The sequence below is a fragment of the Mustela putorius genome, unplaced genomic scaffold (genome assembly GCF_011764305.1).
Source record: "Mustela putorius furo isolate JIRA1106 unplaced genomic scaffold, ASM1176430v1.1 tig00000253_pilon_pilon_pilon, whole genome shotgun sequence".
Taxonomy (NCBI): domain Eukaryota; kingdom Metazoa; phylum Chordata; class Mammalia; order Carnivora; family Mustelidae; genus Mustela; species Mustela putorius.
In genome coordinates, this window is record NW_025421329.1 from 6,350,133 (window position 1) to 6,371,822 (window position 21,690).

Sequence of the window (21,690 nt, forward strand, 5' to 3'; positions counted from 1 at the left end):
GCAGACGACTGGGATTTGTTGCCTGCATTCAAAAATGGGAGGAAGTTAATTTCAAAACCAGGCTAGTGGAAAAAAGGATGGTACTTTTCTATCCAGTGGTTAGTTCTGACCTCCTGATATGTCAGTGTCTTCCAACACAGTTGATCTACCTTCCCTTCCAGGTACCCTCGATTGGCTTGGCTTTGGGAACACCAAACTCCCTGGTTTCCTCTCTCCTTACTTGCTGCTGCTTGTAGTCTCCAGCTTGTTCCTCCTCACCTCCCTCACCTCCTAACCCCGGAGCACCGAGAGCTCAAGCCTACAGCCTCTCTTCTCCCCAAGGCCTCTTCTCTCTCCTACTAACCTTGAGCAAGATACTAAAAAGTCTCCGTACCTCCGTGTGCATATCAGTGAAATGAGGGTAATAATAGAGCTTGACTTGAGGGTGGCAAGAAAGATTAAGTGAGTTCATAGCTGTAAAGAACTTCGCACAATGCTGGCAGAGAGTACATACCATATGTTTATAAAAGAGAACTTGGTAATTTCATAGCTAATCCCTTCCAGTCTTGTGGCTTTGATACCCTGTGTATATTGGTGATTCCCAAATTAGATCCCTAGGTGGGTTGTTTGCATCTAGCTGTCTGTTCAGCCTGACCTCTGGTATCTCAAACTTAACAAAGACCAAGACTGAGTCCTTGACTTCCTTCCACAACCGTGCTTCCTCCTTGGTCTTCTCCATCCCAGTGACCATGGCTGCAGGTGCTTGGGTCTCACAGCCATCCTCTTGCCTCTCCATCTGTGCTCCATCCATCTCCAGACCCTGGCAGTTCTACCTGCTAAGATTCCCCCATTAGCACCACTGCAGGAGACACCTGCCCAGGCCTCTGCTTTCACCCATCCTGCCTTCCCGGGGTTGTTATTTAAGCAGCGTAGAGAAGGATCTGACTTTCCTTAACCCAAATCCAAGTCATGTCACTTTTGTTCAGAGCCCTTCAGTATTTTTCATTCATTAAAACCAAAATCATCACCATGACTCTTGAGACGCTCCAGGCTCTGACTCCTCCCACCCCACACCCTCCTTTCTTACATCCTCTTCCTTCTCTGTCCCTGGGCTCCAGCCCCACTGGCTCCTTCCCCGGAAGGCAAAGACCTCTTGGTTTTGGCACTTACTGTTCCCTCTGCCTAGAAGGCCCTTCCTCCAGGAAGCATTCATCTTGGGACCCTCTTTTCTTCTGTCACCTTAGCTGACTTGATTTTTCCTCATAAAACTTGTACAGATTGACATACATGGTCACTTGCTTAAATTGTGCATTTTCTGCCTCTCAGCCTTGGAGGGAAGCACATTGGGAGTGTGGGTTTGGCCTTAGAATAGTGTCTGGCGTCTAGCATACACTCAGTAAGTATTTGGATGGATGGATGAATGATGCCAGCCCTTTGGAGATTCTAAAGTTATTAAAGCATCAGAAACCTCTTGCAGAAACAAGACATTACCCTGTAAAGCAGTTAGCTGGTGCATTAAAAAAAAAAAAAATCAGAAGTTGAAAATGTGCAATGGGCCTTACGCTGGCTCCCTAGCAAAGAAGAGGCCCAGGGCACCTTCCTGTTATGTGCCAGCCACGCTTCCTCCATCACTTCCGGGTTCTAGCCTGTTGTAAACATCTGCCAATAGAGGAGCATCTGATTAAATCAATTCCATGCCCTCTGCTAACATTTTACCAAAAAAAGGCTAGGAATCCAGGAGAGGAATCAAGGATTTCTTGTTCCTGCTATTTCTTATTTCCTCCTTCTCTCCACTTCATTGCCCCCCAAGAGTAGAGTGTGAAGAAATAAAGGCTTTGTGCTTTTCCTCTCCCTCCCCCATGATTTCGCAGTCTGCTTGTAGTTGGGGCCAGCATAGTAGGCCTGCTGTAGGCAGTGCTCCACCCCCATGGGCCATCTGGACCCATCACCTCTAGGCTAAGACAAGTCTCTGAAGTTCCCTTTGTCCTCAGGTAGAATGGAGGGATTGAGCAACAGGCAACTTCATGAGATGAGGCTCAGGCTGGCTTTGCAGGCTGCGGGGGTGGGAGTGGGGGTGGTTGGCGGGGCCAGGTCATCAAATTGTTACCTTTGTTTGCCCTCGTCCTCACTTCCCTCACTCCTCTTGTCACCTTGCTGGTGCACTCCAGCCTGAATAGATCACTGAGGGGGATGCCCAGGGTTTTAAAACTCTACCCTCAACCTGCCCTCCCCCCACCCTGGAATCAGACATGTAGAACTCAAAAATACCTTGGCCAGCTCTGCCCACTCCTATAGTGTAGCAGTTGGTCATCACCACTGGAAGGGTCTGTGCACCCCAGGAAGTTCTCAGCTTCCCAGCAGCTATGCATTGATACCCATACCCCAAGAATCTCAGATTGCTGGTCCCTGGTACCACCCTTCACTTTTCCCACTTGCCTGATGTTAGAACACATGGTCAGAAGAGAAGATCAGTGGCTTACAGTTTGGGGAAGAGATGTCCAGTGTTCTATTCCAGTAGGTCTCCTGAAGTACCATGGTGACTGTAGTAGTTGCTCTATGTCCTTCTGGAGCAACCCATCCTCACTTTGTGCTGCTTTATTCAAAAAAACAAAAGCAAAAACAAAACTTTCCACTGAAGTAAAACATGATTAAGAAAAGCACACCAATAAACATGTAGCTAGATGAATTCTCAGTGGTAAACATACCACATAGCGGCTCCCAGATCAAGAAACAGAACATTCTCAGCAACCCCCCACGTGCTGTGCACCCTGAGAGGAAACACGCTCCTCACTTCTATTGCCATAGATTTGTTTCACCTGTTTTGAGCTTCATATCTCTGGAATCATACAGCATGTGCTCTTTTAACTCTTGACTTCTTTTGTTTGACGTCTTGTGTGCTATTCCATTGTGCGAACCCGACACAATTAGTTTATCCATTCTACTATTAATGGATATTTGAATTGTTTCCACGTTGGGGCTATTTCGAGTATTACTGCTACATACATTCTTGTGCATGATTTTTGGTGACACACCTCACTTAGGAATATAGGAGTGGGCTTGTTGGGTTGTTGGATGATTAAATATTCAATGTCAGTAAATGGTGCTCAAGAATTTTCCAGTTGGTAGAGTCATTCACACTTCCACCACCACCAGAACATGGGAGCTCCAAATGTTTTGTTCTCCTGGTCTACACTTGGAATTGGCTGCTTTTTCATTTTAGTTATCTGGATGGGTGTGTGGATTTAGAGCTTCTGGAAACATGATGGGTGAAGACAGGTAAGCGTACCTGTATGTTGTGACTCAAGGACTGATCTCAGCTGTGGGAGTCAGGAATGGGAACTCTTTAGTTTTAACAGAACATCATTTTATAATTCTTGCATGTTTAAGTTCAAGGCTAAAGTCATGAGGCATGTTTACAGCCAGTTCATTGGGTGATATTTATGGAAAGCATGAAGTTATGGAAAGGAATATTTGGGAGGAGATAAAAAGAGAAGACAATCTAGAAATTATGAGTGTAAATACATATTTATTTTTATTGTTTATATTTCTGCTTATGAATCTTAGATCATAAACTGGAAACAGAAAAAAAAAACACCAATGAAATACTTTCCATGTCTTGGATTCTTTTGTTCTATGGTTTACTTTGTTCAATACTTACATGCTGAAGTATTCAGCATCTCATGAATTAATTTGACCAGGCCATTAGCCACATCATAACTAAGAAATATATGTGCATGAAACCAGTAGAGCTGTAGTGAGAGTTCTAATTCTTCCCTGAAACTCAGGATACATGTGCATCCAATGCTGCTTCCCATGTTTAAAAAAATACATGTTCTTTTCTTTTAAATACATGTTCTCAACTGCAGTGACTTCAGACACAGAATTTAATGTCACTCCCTATTATTCTTTTCCATCTTTCCTCTTGAAAAGTCAGATACAAAGCGATCATTCTTGGTTACTCTATACCTGCTTTTTTAAAGATTTTTCCAGACTGTATTTATGAGATCATCGGGAAGCAAGGTTAAGTCATCATATGCAGAAATCAGTTTGCATTTTGTCTTCTCACAATGTCTGTGTTGTGGATACTCAGCTAGCAAAGCAAATATTTCCTCTTTTGCCATGTCTGCAAAGCTGCATGTGCCACAGGCCATTGGATCAGGTGCCAGGAGCCCATCCTTACGTCCCACAGCATCTGAGAGTGGGCCGCTGTCCTAGAACAAGTGGCATCTGTCACAGAGGCTGGTTTTCCTCCTTTCCCAGGAGCTCGTGTCTGTTTTAGCAGAACCTGGGAAGCTCACAGTAATCACTGGCCACAGAGTACTAGGTATATCTTGCAGCATCTTAGACCTCTTGAAATGGGTGTTTGGTATTATCAAAATGTAGTTTCTTTGGCCCACCTGGCTGGTTCAGTCAGATGAGCGTGTGACTCTTGATCTCGGGTTCATGAACTTGAGCCCCGTGTTGGGGGTAGAGATTATTTGACTTTTCCTATCATGTCCATTGAGGATATTCTTTTATGACTAGTTTCATTCATCCCCAACCCCCCCCCCAAACTATTTCTTTTCTTTTCTTTTCAAGATTTATTTATTTATTTATTTGGATTTTAAAATTTATTTATTTACAGCGAGAGAGAGAGAGAGAACATAAGCAGGGGGATTGGGAGAGGGAGAATCAGGCTTCCCACTGAGCAAGGAGCCTGATGCTCAATCCCAGGACCCTGGGATCATGACCTGAGCCGAAGGCAGACGCTTAACAACTGAGACACCTAGGTGCCCCCGCAAACTGTTTCTTGATTGGAAGTTGCTGCTGGTGTTTGGGAAATAGTTTCAAAGAATTCTATGAGGATTGAACCAACTCTTCGCTTATACTGTTACCAATGTAGCAACAATTAAGTTCAACTTAAAGAAAATATGTATTAAGTAGGTGCTGTTTGTTTAGATACCTGGACAGTGGAGCCTGCAGGGAGGAAGTATTGTAAAGAAGTATAATAGAATGCAATAGATGTAATAGTGGAGTATACTAGACGTTCTGGAGCCTGATGGACGAAGCAGGTAATTCCAGGTAAGAGGTGGTTTTAGGAAAGATGAGCCCCCCCATTAATCTTAGGTAAAGAATGAGGTAAGCCTCCAGATCAAAAATGCCCAAACACCTTTTTAGTCTGTTTTGATTGGTGATATCTATTATATTGGGGGAAGGTTTTTAAAAAGAACATTTATGATTTTTTTTAAAGATTTTGTTTATTTATTTGTCAGACAGAGATCACAAGCAGGTAGAGAGGCAGGCAGAGAGAGAGGAGGAAGCAGGCTCCCTGTTGAGCAGAGAGCCCGATGTGGAGCTCGATCCCAGAACCCTGGGATCATGACCAGAGGCTTTGACCCACTGAGCCACCCAGGCGCCCCTGTGCATTTATTTTTTATTATGTTATGTTTGTCACTGTAGAGTACTTCATTCGTTTTTCATGTAGTATTCCAGGATTCATTGTTCCTGTGCATTTAGATGGCAGATCATGCATGATTTTCACAGATTTAACATCCTGAAAATGTAGTGTGTCCTAGGAATTGATCCCATTTTTGTCGAAGGATATCACCTTCCAGTTTCGTGGCTGGCTTCAGTGTCCACAGTACTCTTGGGCACACAATTTTTTTTTTTTTTTAAGATTTTATTTAATTATTTGACAGAGAGAGATCACAAGCAGGCAGAGAGGCAGGCAGAGAGAGATGAAGGGAAGCAGGCCCCCCGCTGAGCAGAGAGTTGGGCACACAATTTTAATGATGGCATACTCTCACTTAGAAACCCTTTACCCCTTACAGAACTTACCTTGCTATTACATTGGTAGTTGGTTCTGCCGTGAAATATTTGCTTGATTAGAAGACAGTGATTTAGCCCAGCTGCCAAATAACACTAGTGTTAACCAAAAGCATGTAAACACTAAGAACTGCAAATCCATGAAGTGCTTGCCCTTTCTGCGAAGCCTCGTGCATGCCACTGCTGAGGGTCAAAGGTCGGTGGGCCAAGACTTCCAGCCTGCCTGGCTCCTTCTCCTATTTTCAGCTCCAAGGGCAGCCAGGACAACGTGTTCTTTGTTTCTATTTCTTAGTTTTACCGGAACCCATGAAGTCCCCTGCCAACGTTGGCTCCATATCTATCCTTTTCATCTCTAACTGGAGATTCAATGACAGGAAGTTCATAAGCCATACAAGTTACCAGCTCTTTCTCCGCTCTGAAAACGGCACTGCACTTCAGGCAGTACTTCCTCCTGCCTGAAGGCAGACAGGCAGTTTTGGTCCCTTTTCTGCATTATTCTCTCCTCCTAGCCCTCCGCAGATAGGGCGGAAAAATCACCAAAGGCCCTGAACATTTTTCACAAAAATCCTCTGTGATGTGCTTTTAGCAATCGTTTTGAGGAAGCTGAGCCCTTGTCCCTCAGAGAGCAGCAGAGAGAGTTGAGGACGGAATAAAACTCAGAACCCAAAATATATTAGTCTTTTTCCTTTTGGAGTTTTAAAGGAAGAGAAAAGACCTGGAGAAATTAAAACATCAACTTGTATGCTGTAGGAGACCTCCCGAGTCAGAGAGTTGGACCCTGTTCTGCCAGTTTCTGGCATTTTGACCTTGAGTAGGGAGCTGAGCTACAGTCTCTAATACCCATTGGATTCAGATAAATACACAGTGATCCTTAACAGGGATAGCCTCCCCCCCCCTTACTTTTCCCATCTTGAGTGTTGGGTAAAAGTTCCTCAGATCACCTGGCAATTTTTCTATGAACCAAGAAATTAACCAGGGCCCCATGTATGACCAGAATGAAATTGAGTCTCCCTTCCTCTCCAGACTTAAATATTTCAGAGTAGGGGCTGAATTCAGCTTCCCAAATTCTAAAGAAGTGTTTTCATGATTGAAAGTAAGATAACACTGGACATCGACTAGTAGGTATTTTTTTAAAAGACTTTATTTATTTGAGAGAGACAAAGAAAACAAGCAGGAAGAGAGGCAGAGGGAGAGACAGAGGGAGAACCAGGCTCTCCACTGAGTAGGGAGCCTGATGCAGGACTCGATCCTAGGACCCTGAGATCATGACCTGAGCTGAAGGCAGATGTTTAACCAACTGAGTTACCCAGGTGCCCACTAGTAGGCATTATTGAAGTGGCAGGTTTCCTGGGAATTTTTCATTGGCTCTCTGTGCATATATGTGTATGAAACAGAAATTGGAACTGGTCCTTGTACAGCAACTTTTATCAGATGGATCTCCTCCGTGTGAGCAGTTGTTTTCTTACCTTTACACATAAGGGGCCTCTTCTACTCCTATTTTTTCAGAAACCATTGATGGCAGACCCCTCACTTCTGTCTTCCAAAGATCAAGGAAGCCCTTGATTCATCTCCCACCAAGCCTACCATGTTGGCCACTGCTTGATATTTGGGGTGTATTCGCTTTCTTTTTGATATATAGACAAGGATCTCCTGCTTCACGGGCAAGGCCATGGCAGACACAAGACTCCGACTTCTGTCTGGTGCTTAATTCTTTTTTTTTTTTTTTTTTTTTAAGATTTTATTTTTGGGGGCGCCTAGGTGGCTCAGTGGGTTAAAGCCTCTGTCTTCGGCTCAGGTCATAATCTCAGGGTCCTGGGATCGAGCCCCGCATCAGGCTCTCTGCTCAGCGGGGAGCCTGCTTCTCACCCTGCTCTGCCTCCTCTCTGCCTACTTGTGATCTCTCTCTGTCAAATAAATAAATAAAATCTTTAAAAAAAAAAAAAAAAGATTTTCTTTTTTATTTATTTGACAGAGAGAGATCACAAGTAGGCAGAGAGGCAGGCAGAGAGAGCAGAAGAAGCAGGCTCTTTGTGGAGCAGAGAGCCCGATGCGCGGCTCCATCCCAGGACCCTGGGATCATGATCTGAGCCGAAGGCAGAGGCTTTAACCCACTGAGCCACCCATGCACCCCTGAGGCTTAATTCTCAAGATGACTCCTGTACTGGTCCCGTGTAGCTGGAAGCCGGAGCCCTTAGGCCGTGCCATGCCCCAGGCTGCAACTTTCTTGCCTTTGAAGCCTACTGAAGTAACATCATGTGAGAAGGCTGAAGCCTTCACATGGGCAGAATAAAGAAGGGAGGTCTCCATTACAGAAATACCAAGAGAGAGGGCTTTTCAACCTTTCTTTATCCCATCTGTAAGTTGAGGATGGCAAGCAGTAGAATCCAAGTTGGGACTAGATCCCATTGGTGGATGGAGAATGTTCCCGCTGTGAGGACCTGCCAGGGACCATCCCAAGAAAGCTCCAGAACTGTGTTTATAGAATAATCTTCGTGTATCCTAGAATGGAAACACATCACCTTGTGTTCTTTTTTTGAATTTCTGGAAATTGGGGGACAATGAAAGAGACATTCTAGAAATTCATCTCAACAAAATCTTTACTCATAGTTCCCAGAACAGTCCTGACTCTTAGAGTCTGTTCTTTTTAGGCTTTGTCTGTTTTAGTAATAGATTCTATTTCCAATAAGACTCTATCTTTAGAGACAGGGGAAACTGAGTCCGAGTTGCCTATAATAATAGGCCAAGGCCTCACAGGAAGAGTCAACTGAGGCTTTGATTCCAACTCACTGCAGGTGCTCTTTCTACCAAACCACTGGAGATTATGAAGCTGAGGGGAGGCTAGAATCGGGCTTGACCAGATTTTTTTTTTTTGGGGGGGGGGGGCTTGACCAGATTAAACCATGCATGCCTTACAAAATTTAGCACTTTGATCTTGATTCACGTTTGCAGGAAGTTCTCACTTTGATGCATTCTGACTCTAGGTAAATGAGAACTTTGTTGAGATCCAAAAGCTAAAGCCCCCCGTAGGTGTGTGTGTCCAGTTCCCACTCTGGATTTTTCCATACCACAACAGAAGACAGCCTTCCTCTTTTACTCTTGTCTTCTCTGTGCTCAACCAGCTGGTACTTGTCAACCTCTTTTGTTGGAATTAAATCTCATTCCCAATGGTGGGATAAGGCATTCTGTATTTGGGAACCTTGAAAGGAACGTGTATCACTAATGTCCTGTGTTAGTGGATGTCAGCTAAAATTCAGCGTTGACTTTTCTATCGAAAGGCCACCCCCTGCCAGCTGGTGGGAGGTTGGAGGGGTTGTCCATGAAGGAAATTTATAAACAATGAGGAAGGAGCTGCAAACACTTTGGATTTGTTGCTCTGGAAGGATTCGGGATGCTTCCTTTTCTCACCCCAAGCCTTCAAATGGCCAGAGGCCAGGGGGATCTTGGTAGCTGTGGTGATTTTTCCACCCATTTCCTGATAAACACTGAGACAAGAACCTTTTGTCTCCAGAGACTGGAGTTGAGCAGCCGGATTCTATTGTTGGCCTGGCTGAGGGAAAACCTAAATCAGAGGTTATGCATGGGGAACCCAAGAAGACGCTGATGGAGAGACCCAGTGCCCATGATGTTTCTCATTGCCACTGGGCTTCTCCCCTTCCTCACTCAAAAGGAATAAACCTCTTGTTTGCAGATGAACCCTACCAGTATCCCATCATGGAAGTATAAGATCAATGCCTGCCTGGGAGGTGAAGCTAGGCTAGTGAGAGAAGTGAGTGCAATACAGACTAAAATAGGGTAAGTGCCCCAGAGGTGCATACACAGTGGCTGAAGGAATTGAATGTGTCAAAAGATGACTTGCCAGGAGATGGGGAGGGAGCAGGATCTGACCTTGGGTTTGACAAGGGGGTTGGAACCATTGTCCAACTGGGTGCCCCAGAATAGCTTGAACCCAGTCAAGGGGGGAGCTGAGCAATGGCAAAGAGATGCTTTTGGGGGGAATCCTCTTCCCCACCTTGAGTCCAGGAGCAAGGTTTATAAGTACTAATATGGGAGAAGTATTCTTTTGTTTTAATCCAGATTGTCTCAGCCCAAAACTGTGCCACAGTTTTTCTCTTATTCTTGTATCATCTTGCCAATTATTAACATACCTAACATTTTTTTTCCTTTAAATTGACTCACCTTTGACATATATTTTACAAAGTAAGTTTGGTAAACCAGTCATAAAAAGACAAATCATAGAGGAGTCCAAATCATAAAGGCAGAAAGTACAGCAGTGGTTTCGCCAAGTGAAGGGCATTTTTTTGTTTTGGTTTGGTTTTTGTTTTGTTTTGTTTTGTTTTTGTTTTTTAACTAGGCATAGATTTCAGTTTTGCAAGAGGAAAATAGTTCTGGAGACGGATGGTAGTGATGGTTGTACAACGATGTGAATATACACAACCCCACTGAACTGTACATTTAAAAATGGTTAAGATGGGGGGCGCCTGCGTAGCTCAGTGGGTTAAAGCCTCTGCCTTCAGCTCAGGTCATGATCCCAGGGTCCTGGGATCGAGTCCCGCATCGGGCTCTCTGCTCAGCAGGGAGCCTGCTTCTCTTTCTCTCTGCCTGCCTCTCTGCCTCCTTGTGATCTCTGTCAAATAAATAAATAAATAATCTAAAAACAAACAAACAAATAAAAATGGTTAAGATGGTAAATTTTTATGTTGTGTGTATTTCACCACAATAAGAAAAATTGGGGGAAAAGGAAGTAAATTTAATATCTTTGCCGTCACTGGGAACTACACTAAATACAGCACCTATTTATTTTATTTTATTTATTTCATTTTATATTTAAAGATTTTATTTATTTACCTGACAGGGAAAGATACAGCAAGAGAGGGAAGACAAGCAGGGGGAGTGGGAGAAGGAGAAGCAGGCTTCTTGCGGAGCAAGGAGCCCAATGCAGGGTTGGATCCTGGACCCCAGGATCATGACCTGAGGCGAAGGCAGATGCTTAACGACTGAGCCACCCAGACGCCCCTACAGCAGCTATTTAAAAGTTACTGGACATTAAAATAAAAACTGTGCCTTCATGTGAGACCTTGATATATCTAACTTTCTTTGGGAAATATTGTCAATTTTAATAAACCATAGAGAACTTATAAAATATCAAAATTTTCCCACCAAATATGGTTGGGTTTTGTTTTTGAGGGCTTCCCTGTGTCCCAGAACTGTAGCTCTTTGTTAGGGAGGCAGGCGATACAATGAATCTTAAGCCATAATTAAGCCCCGGACAAAAGCACATTGGAAGCCAAGGCTCTGCTTTTGCGGTTATTTTTTGTTTTGTTGTGCTTTATTGATGGGCTCAGCATCCTACTCATGATAATTAACCCCATCAATTTGTCATGATTCATTCTATGACAATGTATTAAACACTAACTGTGTAAACAAGGAAAAACTATTCGTTTTCTTCAAAGTTGGGAAGGTCCACTGGAGACCTTCAAGGACCCAGGGGCGCAGGCTCTAGGAAGAGCTCTGAGTCTTCCTCAAGATTGAGTTATTAGGGAGCATTTTGCTGGAAATCCAGGTAAGACCTGGCTGGAGCCTGCCACTCACCACTGCAGATCCAAATCTGACGTGGTCTTTGTGGGTTACTCAGCCCCAAATGCACTGCCAGGATTGGTCTGGAAGACAGGCAAAGCAAGCAGGGGGTCTCCTTCCAAGAGAGAATCACTTTCCACACCTTTCTAAAGCCTGATATAGGAGAGTCTCCTTGTTAAGCGTCTGCCTTTGGCTCAGGCCATGATCCCAAGGTCCTGGGATCCAGCCGCATGTCAGGCTCCCTGCTCTGCAGGAAGCCTGCTTCTCCCTTTCCCACTCTCCCTACTTGTGTTCTCTGGCTGTCTGTCTCTCTCTGTCAAATAAATAAAATATTTTTTTAAAAAAGGCCTGATGTAGGAGACCAGGTGGAGAGCCTGGAGCAAGGAATTGGAGAGTAGAGAGGAAGACAAAAGTCAAAAGCCAAGCTATATTTTAGGAGGTCATGATAGTGCTTCCTCCAACCTATCCTGCTGACTTGGTCATCTAAATGTCTCCCGATGTCCCAATTTACAAGGCCCATTGGTTCTATAAATGGAAACAAAACAGAATATCTGGATAAAATACAAGTGTAGCTTTTCCATGAAGGTAGATTGCATTTGGTAGCACCAAATTCCAAGGCAGATAAGGTCATGTTTGTGGGGAGGCACACACACTCACATATGCAGACATGCTTCTGCATGAGCCCAAGAACCATAAGAAGTGGTTTAGGAAAGCATTACTTTGCCTTATTTAATTCCAGAGGACTTGCCATGGATTCCATGAGATTTTTTTTAAAAGTTAGTTAATTAACTAAACTAACTCTTTTTCAGTTGAACACTTATCTGTCTGCTTTAGAAAGAAAAATTTGCTGGACATTTGAAGTATTTAACTAAAACTGCTTTTGTCTTTAAAAAATAATCAAGGCTATCTTACCATGGTTGTTGATGTAAATTGTCCAAATATAATTGTTCAGGGGCGCTTGGGTGGCTCAGTTTGTTCAGTGGCTGCCTTCAGCTCAGGTCTTCAGGTCGTGATCCGGGGCTCTTGGGATACAGCCCCATGTGGGGCTCCGTACTCAGCAGGGAGTTTGCTTCTCTCTCTCCCTCTGCTCCTCCCCCCACGTGTACGCTCTTAATCTCTTTCACACATCAATAAATAAAATCTTAAAAAAAATAAAATCATCCAGCTTAATGAAGGTTTGCTTTTAACGCACACAGAAAAGGTTTGGCTTTTTATTTTTTTCTATCTACTTGTTTTGTCCCCGTGTCCTGAGCATAGAACCATCCAGAGCACTGCACCTGTGCTGAGACCCATTAGCCAAATGGGAGCCACCACCTGGTTGATGGTAAAAAATAATTTGGCGGTATGCCTTGTACCCAGACCCCTAAAGCTTCATTTTTGCTATCCAGTGGCTGAAGTAAGATTCTGATGTATAGAAGGTTGCTAGCTGTATTCACTGCACCATTGTTTTTTCCTACAGAGACAGCCTACATCTAAGTTTTAGGTACTTTATATATTGCTGTCATTTGTTTGAAAAAAGAGTAGTTTATAAAGTCAAAGTCTAGTCCTCCTATGTGATGTTTGGGATCCTGGTCACGGGACGCTGCATTGATGATAGGTCATGTCGTCCTCTGGAGTTGTGGCTTAGGACAAGAAAGAGCATCGTTCCAAAGTCTGCTGCAAATTATTCTTCTCTGAGGTGAACTTGATTCTGTAACGTTGAATAAAAGTAGACCTAGTATCTTTCTACCCATCCTATATTAGAACATGCCTTCTGCAATTTCTTGCTCCTGTCTAGGCTACTAACATGAGGCCCTGGGTGTGAAGGGAATAGAGCCAAGTGGAAAGCCTGCTCACGTTCCACACTCAACAGCGCCTTAAATTGGGTGTGACCAGAGTGTAGCTGTTGCTGGGGAGCCGTGTTCCCGAGAGTGGGTGTTATAGCCACTGAGCTGCTTTGGAGCCGTGAGGCCCTGGTCAATTGGCGTGGGGCCAGATACAGTATCTGAGTTGCCCAGAGTTTGTTCTCTGTTCCTAGAGGAACCTTGATGGGGGCCCTTCTGTGGTTTGCCCAGTATTTTCACATGTGGTGTAGATCTCACCAAATCTATACCTGAGCTTTATCTCTCCATGAAAGCAGGCCTAGATGCTTAGAAATAGTAAGAGTAGTTGAATAAATAAATGAATGTTGTACTCATAAACCCAGGGAGATGGTGGATATTTTCCCCAATGTATTATTTTGAGAAATTTCAAACATTATAGGAAAGTTAAGAATAGTACTGTTCACCTAAATTCACCAGTTGTTGAAATTTTGCCACATTTTCTTTACCTCTGTATTCCTCCCCCTTTTCTTATTTTTGTTTGTTTTTATTTTTTTATTATGTTCAGTTAGCCAAAATATAGTACATCATTAGTTTTTGATGTAGCGTTCAGTGATCCCTTAGTTACGCATAATGCCCAGTGTTCATGCCAGCACATGTGCCCTCCTCAGTGCCCATCAACCTGTTACCCCCACATCTCTCCACTCTGAAAAGCAGTGTGGAGGTTCCTCAGGATGTTAAGAATAGGAGCTATCCTATGACCCAGCAATTGCACTACTGGGTATTTACCCCAAAGATACAGATGTAGTGAAAAGAAGGGGCACGTGCACCCCAATGTTCATAGCAGCAATGTCCACAAAAGCCTCCCCCACCTTTTTTTGGAGAGGAATGGGAGGCTGACCATTTGACATTTACTCTCCAACATTTTCACACTTTGGCCCTAAATTCTTCAGTTTGCATCTCTTAAGGACAAAAGCATTTTCCTACATAAATGACAGTACTACACTCAGGAAATTAAACATTAATGCAATATTATCTGTTATATGCCCTTATTGAATATCCCCAGTTGTCCTTTATAGCTGTTTTTTATTCTGATGCCACGTGTGATCAATTCCGTGCACTCAGTGGAGTTACCTCTCTTACATCTCTTTATTCTCCTTTTATCTATAATAATCCCACAGCCGTTTAAAAAATTTTTCATGACATTGATATTTTGATGAGTTCAGGCCAGTGGTTTTGCAGAAAGTCCCTGAATTTGGATTTGTCTGGTTGTTTTTTCTTGTGGAGGTTCAGGTTAAACATGTTTGGGGGCAGGAAGATGACCTAGATGTTACTATGACCTTCTCAGAGCAAATATTAGGGGGACACGATATCAGGCGCCTGATTATTGGAGGGGTTGATGTGATTGACCTGGTTCAGATGGTGTCTCACAGGGGCAACTGGGAGGCTCAGTGGGTTAAGCCTCTGCCTTCAGCTCAGCTCATGATCCCAGGGTCCTGGGATGGAGCCCCGCATCAGGCTCCCTGCTTGGCGGGGAGTCTGCTTCTCTCTCTCTTTCTCCTCTGTCTCTAGTTTGCTCTCTCTCAAGTTAATAAATAAAATCTTTAAAAAATAACAAGATGGCATCTCACAGATTTCCTGTGTTGTCAGGGTACCTTTCCTCTTCCTGATAAGTAATCTGTGGGCAGAGATTTGAAGATGTGAATGTTCTGTTCCCTCACAACCTTTCCCCTGCTGATGATTAGTACCTACTCAGCATTCTTCCTCATATCAGTTCCACACCATGCTGGAGGGGTTCTGTACCCCTGTACCCCATGCAGATTAGAAAGGCGAAGCTCAAAAGGGGAGGTGGGGCTCACGTAGTGGCCGGCCTCCCGTGACCATGTCATCATTAGAACCTCCTGAATTACATCACAACGACTTATCTTTTATAAACCAGTCTTCTTTGCCCCTCACCCCATATATGCGGCAGACATCTGTTTGAAGAATCACTGGTTTCTATGATTCTCATCAGCTTCTGTTTTAGGTTGAATTTCCTTGATGCAGAGCCCTGTGCTGTAATTTACTGAGATAGGGTCTCAGGAGCAGCCTGGGAAGGGGTGAGCAGGGCCATCTGGGATGAGTAGGAAACCAGGCAGAGATCCGGGGGCAGCTGGAGAGTAACCTCAGCCTGATCCTACAGGGAATTCTGCCACATGACTAGCACCCGGGGGTTATCTCACCTTCAGGCAAGAAGGTCGTTCCTCTATGCCCTGTCTCAGTATGTCATTAGTGCATCTGCTCCCAAGGGAGCACAGAATTTTCTGGGTATGCGCAGGACAAGGGGGCAGCCAGCACCCACGGCAGCGGGGGCACAGGTCCCCAGTCTAGTAAAGGGGAACTGGGCAGGGCACCAACAGCGTCCAATACAGATTCATTTCCCTCATTAGTTCTTTCCTGAAGGTTGTCTCTAAGACAAGCCAATCTGTCTTTTTTCATTCTTTCTTTCAACCTATCTTATAATAATATACTACCAAACTCAAACATCTGATGGTGAAAGAAATGCATTAGCTTAGTCATTTGCAAAGACAAGATCTAATTTATGGTTGCTCCTTGATGAAGCCCCATGGATCTCATTCATGGATCCCGTCTGGGCCCGGGCATTTCAGGCTGAGGCTGAGGCTGACAAAGACTCTTTACCTCTTGAACAGCTGAGGTTGTTCAAGGATGTGTCCGTCTCAGGAAGGAAGAAGTGTCCACATATTAATCACCACACACGTGAACGTTAGGATTGGTGTGTTAGAGACAGTAAAAATTGCTCTTGGTAAAATAGCACCAGGCCGAGATGGCAGGAATGGAGGGTTTACTTAGGTCTGGAGAATTCTTTCGGGGTCATGTTACCAGCGTGCACCACCCCCCTGCAAAAAACCACCCCACCTCATTGGTTCTGAGTTCAAGAGCACATTTTGCTCGTCGGTCTTAAGCAAATGCTCCCCAGACTGCTGCATCAGCGTCTCCTGGAGCTTGTTAGAAATGCAGGGCCCCACCCCAGGACTGCAGAATCAGACCCTCTGGGGCTGAAACCAGGAATCTGCAGCTTAACAAACCCCAGGAGATTTCTCTGGCTCAAGTGCCAATCCAATGCCGTGGTTGTAAACTTGGCTACAAGTTGGAATTGCCTGGGGAAATTTGTAAAATTCTGATGCCTGCATCCCGCCCCAAAAAGTGTCTGATTTATTTGATCTGGGGTGCAGTCTGGCCATCAAAACATGTTTAAGCTCCAGGCAGTTTTTATGGGCAGCCAGCGTTGAGAATCACTGCTCTCAAGTTGCCTCGTTGGCCTCATGAGAAAGGAATTTTAACAGCAGCTTCGTTTTGAAGAGTGCGTTCTTAGAGCTGCAAAGATTCACTTCAGAATACCTGGAGGCCTGGGGCGGGAAGGGGATGGGGGAGCATTTGCAGAAGGAGAAACTGCTCTTTTTGGCTTAGACACTCCCATCTGGAAAGTGGTAGCAAAAGGTAAACTTTAAGGGGAAACAAATGTAAATCTTGAATGGAAGCATGAGATTCTTCAGATCTGTACAAAGTCAAGAATGTGCAGGGAAGACGTCGAGATGGGGGTCTTTGGCCAGCTGGTGCACTTATCCTTGTGGGAGTTGATACTGAGCTTGCTTCCCCAAAAACAGTCGATTGCCTTAAGTTGGCTTCTTCTGTATTCAGTCCCACCTCTTAGGAGTAGAGTGGTACACAGGTGAAGAGCACACTTTTTTTTTTTTTTTTTACATTTTTCTCACTCTTGCCTACAATTTGACTTTATCATCATTCGCAATGTTGAAAACTTCATTCAGGCCACACATTTGGGTTTCTTGGGGTTTAGATGTTTGAAAACTATTAGAACCCCAAGCTGAACTTGCCCCTTCAAATGTGAGTAATCAGATCTGATGTTTTTCACTGGCCACTCCAAGACAGGGATTGATGACCAGCTCACTGAGACCCAGGGCATGGGAGAGGGATAGAGACACCAGAACCAAGCACTCTTGGATTTGAATGCCTTCCTGCTCACTCTTATCAGAGGCATATCTTTGCCTTGAGCAAGTTACTTAAGCAGTCTGGGCTTCCCTGTCCACCGTACCCACCCTGCTTTTTTTTTTTTTAAACACTGGATTCCTGATACCTGCCTTTGGGGACTGTTTTCAAGGAAATGAGAGAATGTTTGCAAAGGGTCTGGCACACAACAGACAGCACATAGATACAAGCTCGCCTGTGTTCATGATCTTACTTGTTACCTGCAGAGTTGGAGGAACACCAGACCTCTTGAATTTCTAGCTCTGCCATTTCATGAGTGTTTATAATTCTGGGCAGCCCGATACCATCCTGGGCCCCAGTTTTCTCATTCATAAAAAGGGAATTGCATACGCAGTCACAAGGTTAGTTTTGGCACCAAAGGCAACTATGGAAATCAATAAGACGTTTTTTAATTGAGGTGTCATTCACACAGCATACCTTACTTAAACTGTATAATTCATTGCTTTTCAGCACATTCACAGAGTTGTACAGCCATCAGCATGTCTCCATTCAGAACATTCTCTTTACCTCAAAAAGGAATTCCATCCTGATTAGCAACCAGTACCCATCCGGCCCCTGCCCCCAGTCCCAGCAACCACTAATCTTTCTGTTTCTCTCTTGGTGTCTAGTCTAGATATTTTGTATAAGTGGAATCACACAATATTTGTGTCTAGCTGCTTCCACTTAGCATGAAGTCGTCACAGTTCATGCCATTTTGGAGTGTGGATCAGTACTCCATTCATAAACAGATTGAATGAATATTATGACTGAATAAAATTCCATTGTATGGTTAGACCACATTTTATTTGTCCATTCATTAGGTGATGGAAGTTTGGGCTATTTCCACTTTATGGCAATAATGAACTCATGTTAGTATGATTTTATAAATAGCACAGCATTATTCAACTGTGAGGTTTTATTACAAATAATGGTAGTAACAAAAGTGCCTCGATGTGTGAAAAGAAATGAAATCCAGTTCATGTGGGTATGAGTGTGCATGAACGAGTGTGAATGTTTTGTTTTCACTTTTTGAGCATGCCACGGTGGTGCCTATGATATATGCTTTGGAGCCCTAGAACCTCATGCTACCCTATGGAACATAGCATTTAGGGCTCTGTGCTCAAATTGTGAAATGGCTTATGCCAGAAGACAGACTCGACAGCATTCGGGATGTTTAGAACCTTTTGAAAACTGGGTTAGAAATAGAAGGTCTGTTGGGTCTGTCAAATATTCTGTTTAATGGTATAGATATGGAGAGAGAGCTGATAGGACGCCTTCCCCCCAGAAAACTTTCAGGCTAGAGGGGAAGCGAGGTGGGATGAAAGAGGGAGTATGTGCTAGGACAGGTCTAGCCTAGAGACTGTAGGACGGTCTGCTTGTCAGAGAAATGGGGCTGCGGCCATTTGACCCCTGCCAATTCTCTTTCTCCTAGCATGGTAAGACACAAGGATGATGGCTATTCCGAAGAAAAGGATGTGAAGACCTGTCCGCGGGACTCTGGCTATGATAGCCTCTCCAATAGGCTCAGCATTTTGGACCGCCTTCTCCACACCCACCCAATATGGCTGCAGCTGAGTCTGAGTGAGGAGGAAGCAGCACAAATCCTCCAGTCCCAGCCTCCAGGGGTAAGACTCAGAATCTCAGAGAAGCAGGTTGAGACAGGCAGGGCTGCTGCTTTCTTCAAGAGAAAGACCTGGAGTTCCAGAAAGTTCTTCCTAGGCTGTAGGGAGCAAGCCTTCCAGTGTGCACCTGGGTCGCAGTGCAAGGGGATTGTGGGATATATGGAGGCAGGCCTGAGGAAAAGAACCCTTCACAATTTGTCTTTCTGTGTTCATCGACTCGTTACAGAGGGAGATCCAGGACTGGGTAGGGTGACAGAGCATCTGGGTAATGAGGAGGGCCCCTGGCTGGAGGCCCTGGGGTAACTTCTTGGACCTCAACACTGAGGATGAACCTGGTTTCAGGGTCCTCAGCTGCCCCTATTGTTTTCATTCTGAGCCTGGAATCCCTGCCAGGGCCTAGCTGTCCAACTTCAGACTTCAAAAGTTCCAAAGTTCTGTGTCCATAGACTTGTCTGCTCTGGTTGCTGATGTAATCCTGTTTCTCTTGGGTTTCCTCAGTGACTTCCCACAGGGCTCATGGCCCAGTTATGTTTCTTCAGCTACTGTCTACCCAACACCAGTCTCTTAATCAAGACCACTCCACGACTCTATAGAGGTTCCTCAAAAAATGTCATTCTGTGGTTGGTGTCCTATGCTGTTCAGTATGGTAGACACTTGCCCTGTGTGGCTATTTAAATTTGCATTAATTAAATTAAATTAGAAAAGCAGCTCCTCAGTTGCACTAGCCACATTTGAAGGGCTCACTAGCCATAGACAGCTGGAGGCTACCACATAGGATGATGGTGTGGAGTATAAAATGTTTCCAACACAGGAAGTTGTATTGGACAATGCTTATGCACCATATCTACTTCCAAAGAAAGGATAAATACAATAAATCACAGACAAAGTAAGACTCGGAACAACTCATGACAAGAGATAGAAACTAAGAGAAAATGGAGAAGCAAGGGAAAAAAGGGGGGAGGGACCCTCCATCATAGCCGGCTGAGAACGTTGTGGCAGTTGGGCATAAAAAGGAACTTTCTTGAGTTTCCTATCAGCCAGAGCCTCGCTGTTATCATTTTTTGACTTATAAGTGAGTCTTTGTTTCTCATCAGACAGAAACAGACGGGACTGAGACTAATGTTGGAACATGCTCAGGGTGATTAGGTGCACTATTTAATCATCTTTGTGGAAAATTCCTTGCCAACATGCCAGGTCGTTGGCTCTAGTCTGGGTCTGTATGATCAGGACCCATGTCTGTGGGGCTCCCTCTTTTTGGAGGTCAAGTTGTCTGCTCCTGCATTTCTGCACAAATGTTCTGAAGAGGGAGGTCACCCTGTTGCTAAGCAACAGTTCCCTTCTCTTCCTGGCTTCCCTCCCAGCATGGGGCGCGTCCATTCCTGCTGAGACCTGTGGGGAACAAGTCAGGCAGAATGTTCTGTCTGTCTACCTACTTGATCCCTGGACAGGACCTGCCTGGCGAGGTAGGGCAAGCTGAGGGCAGGCGGAGGGCAGGCGGAGGAAGGGAGCAGCATGGGTCAGAATAGGCCAGAGTGCACCAGAAGCAAGAATGCTGAAGAGAAGGAAAAGCAGGTGTGAGAGGAAGGAAGATTTCAAAGTCCTGCCATGGTCTCATGGGTCCTTAATCCTCTCCATCCTAGGACAGGAATCGGCAGACTCTCTGTAAAAGGCCAAAGTGTAAATATTTTTGGCTTTGTGGGCCAAAGAATCTGTCAGAACCTCTCAGCTCTGCCTCATAGTGCAGCTGCAACAAAGACAGCATGTAAGTGAAGGAGTGTGGCTTTGTTTCAATAAAGCTTTATTTATAAAAACAGGCCGCAGGATAGATTTGGTCTACAGGCCTGACTCTCTGTTCTAAAGCTGCAGACATTTAGGAAATGAGACTTTATTCTCCCTGACCCCCAGGTTTCAGGGAGACACCCACCTGCACAAAGGAATGAAATGTCTACTCCACCAACCAACCGCTGGCTCCCAGCAGGGCTTTGGGCTTTTCTACCCATAGGGATAGAAACTGGAGTTTTCCAGTTTTAGGGTGTCCCAAAAGCAATGACTCCCAGAACTGGCTAGTAGATGTATTCTCTCCCATGGCTGCCTCGCTGTGACTGCTGGGAGAGAAGAGAGAACCCAAAGGTCTTCCTAATTCCCTCTCAGCAGACACCCAATCCCCAGAGCCGCCCTCCCACCTCCACCCAGAAGAATTTTCTTGGGAGATACTGACTGGACATACAGAGGGGAGTGAAGATGAGGTGAAATGATAAGAATAAGGGAGCAGAGAGCATAGTGTCCGAATACAGCGGAGAGAGTAGTGGTTAGAGAAACAAGACAGGATAGGATCCTTGGAGAAGGGCTATGTGCTCCATCGAGAAGGGAACCAGAATTCAGCCAGGCTGTTCCACTGCACACTCTAGGAGACACCGTTTGATTTATAGCCTAGGGAATTGGTTCCCCCTGGAGTTGTGCAGTGCCTAGCATTATAGGGCATAGTTGCCTCTGCAGTGTCGGAGGCCAGAATGGCGGCTCAAGTTGGACAGCGGGAGTTGGGTTGGTTTAAAGCACATGCCTGAAGATAGTATTAGAACTGGGAGAGACATTGTCACAAATTGGGGTGACAAAATGGACCTGCAGCTCTGGTGTTGGCTTGGGGGAACCTCAAAGCATTACCTCCCTACCTCCCTAATGGGGCAGCCATTTTTAGCTCCAGCAATTGTTTCACCATACCTAATCTTGCCATATCATGCTGTTTTCCAAGACAAGCTAGAAACTCTGATTTTAATTTTAAAAACCTGCTTTTTCACTCTTAGAAATAAGTTTAATTTTCTTTCTCTCTCCTTTTTTTTTTTTTTTTTAAGATTCATCTATTTATTTGA

At 44.6% G+C, this 21,690-nt stretch overlaps 1 protein-coding gene across 11 annotated transcripts in view; it reads left to right on the plus strand.

Annotated features, from left to right (window-relative positions):
- The window catches only part of RIN2 (Ras and Rab interactor 2), a 223,509-nt gene that overhangs the window by 161,765 nt on the left and 40,054 nt on the right, over positions 1-21,690 (plus strand). For 9 of the 11 annotated variants that reach the window (XM_013057060.2, XM_004754139.3, XM_004754135.3 and 6 more), the window contains one exon: positions 18,634-18,826. In XM_013057060.2, the coding sequence (XP_012912514.1) occupies positions 18,634-18,826 (193 nt within the window). Of the gene's footprint in view, positions 1-9,472; positions 9,577-18,633; positions 18,827-21,690 lie in introns of all 11 variants that reach the window. The other 2 variants (XM_004754140.3, XM_013057064.2) reach the window with 1 other exon arrangement.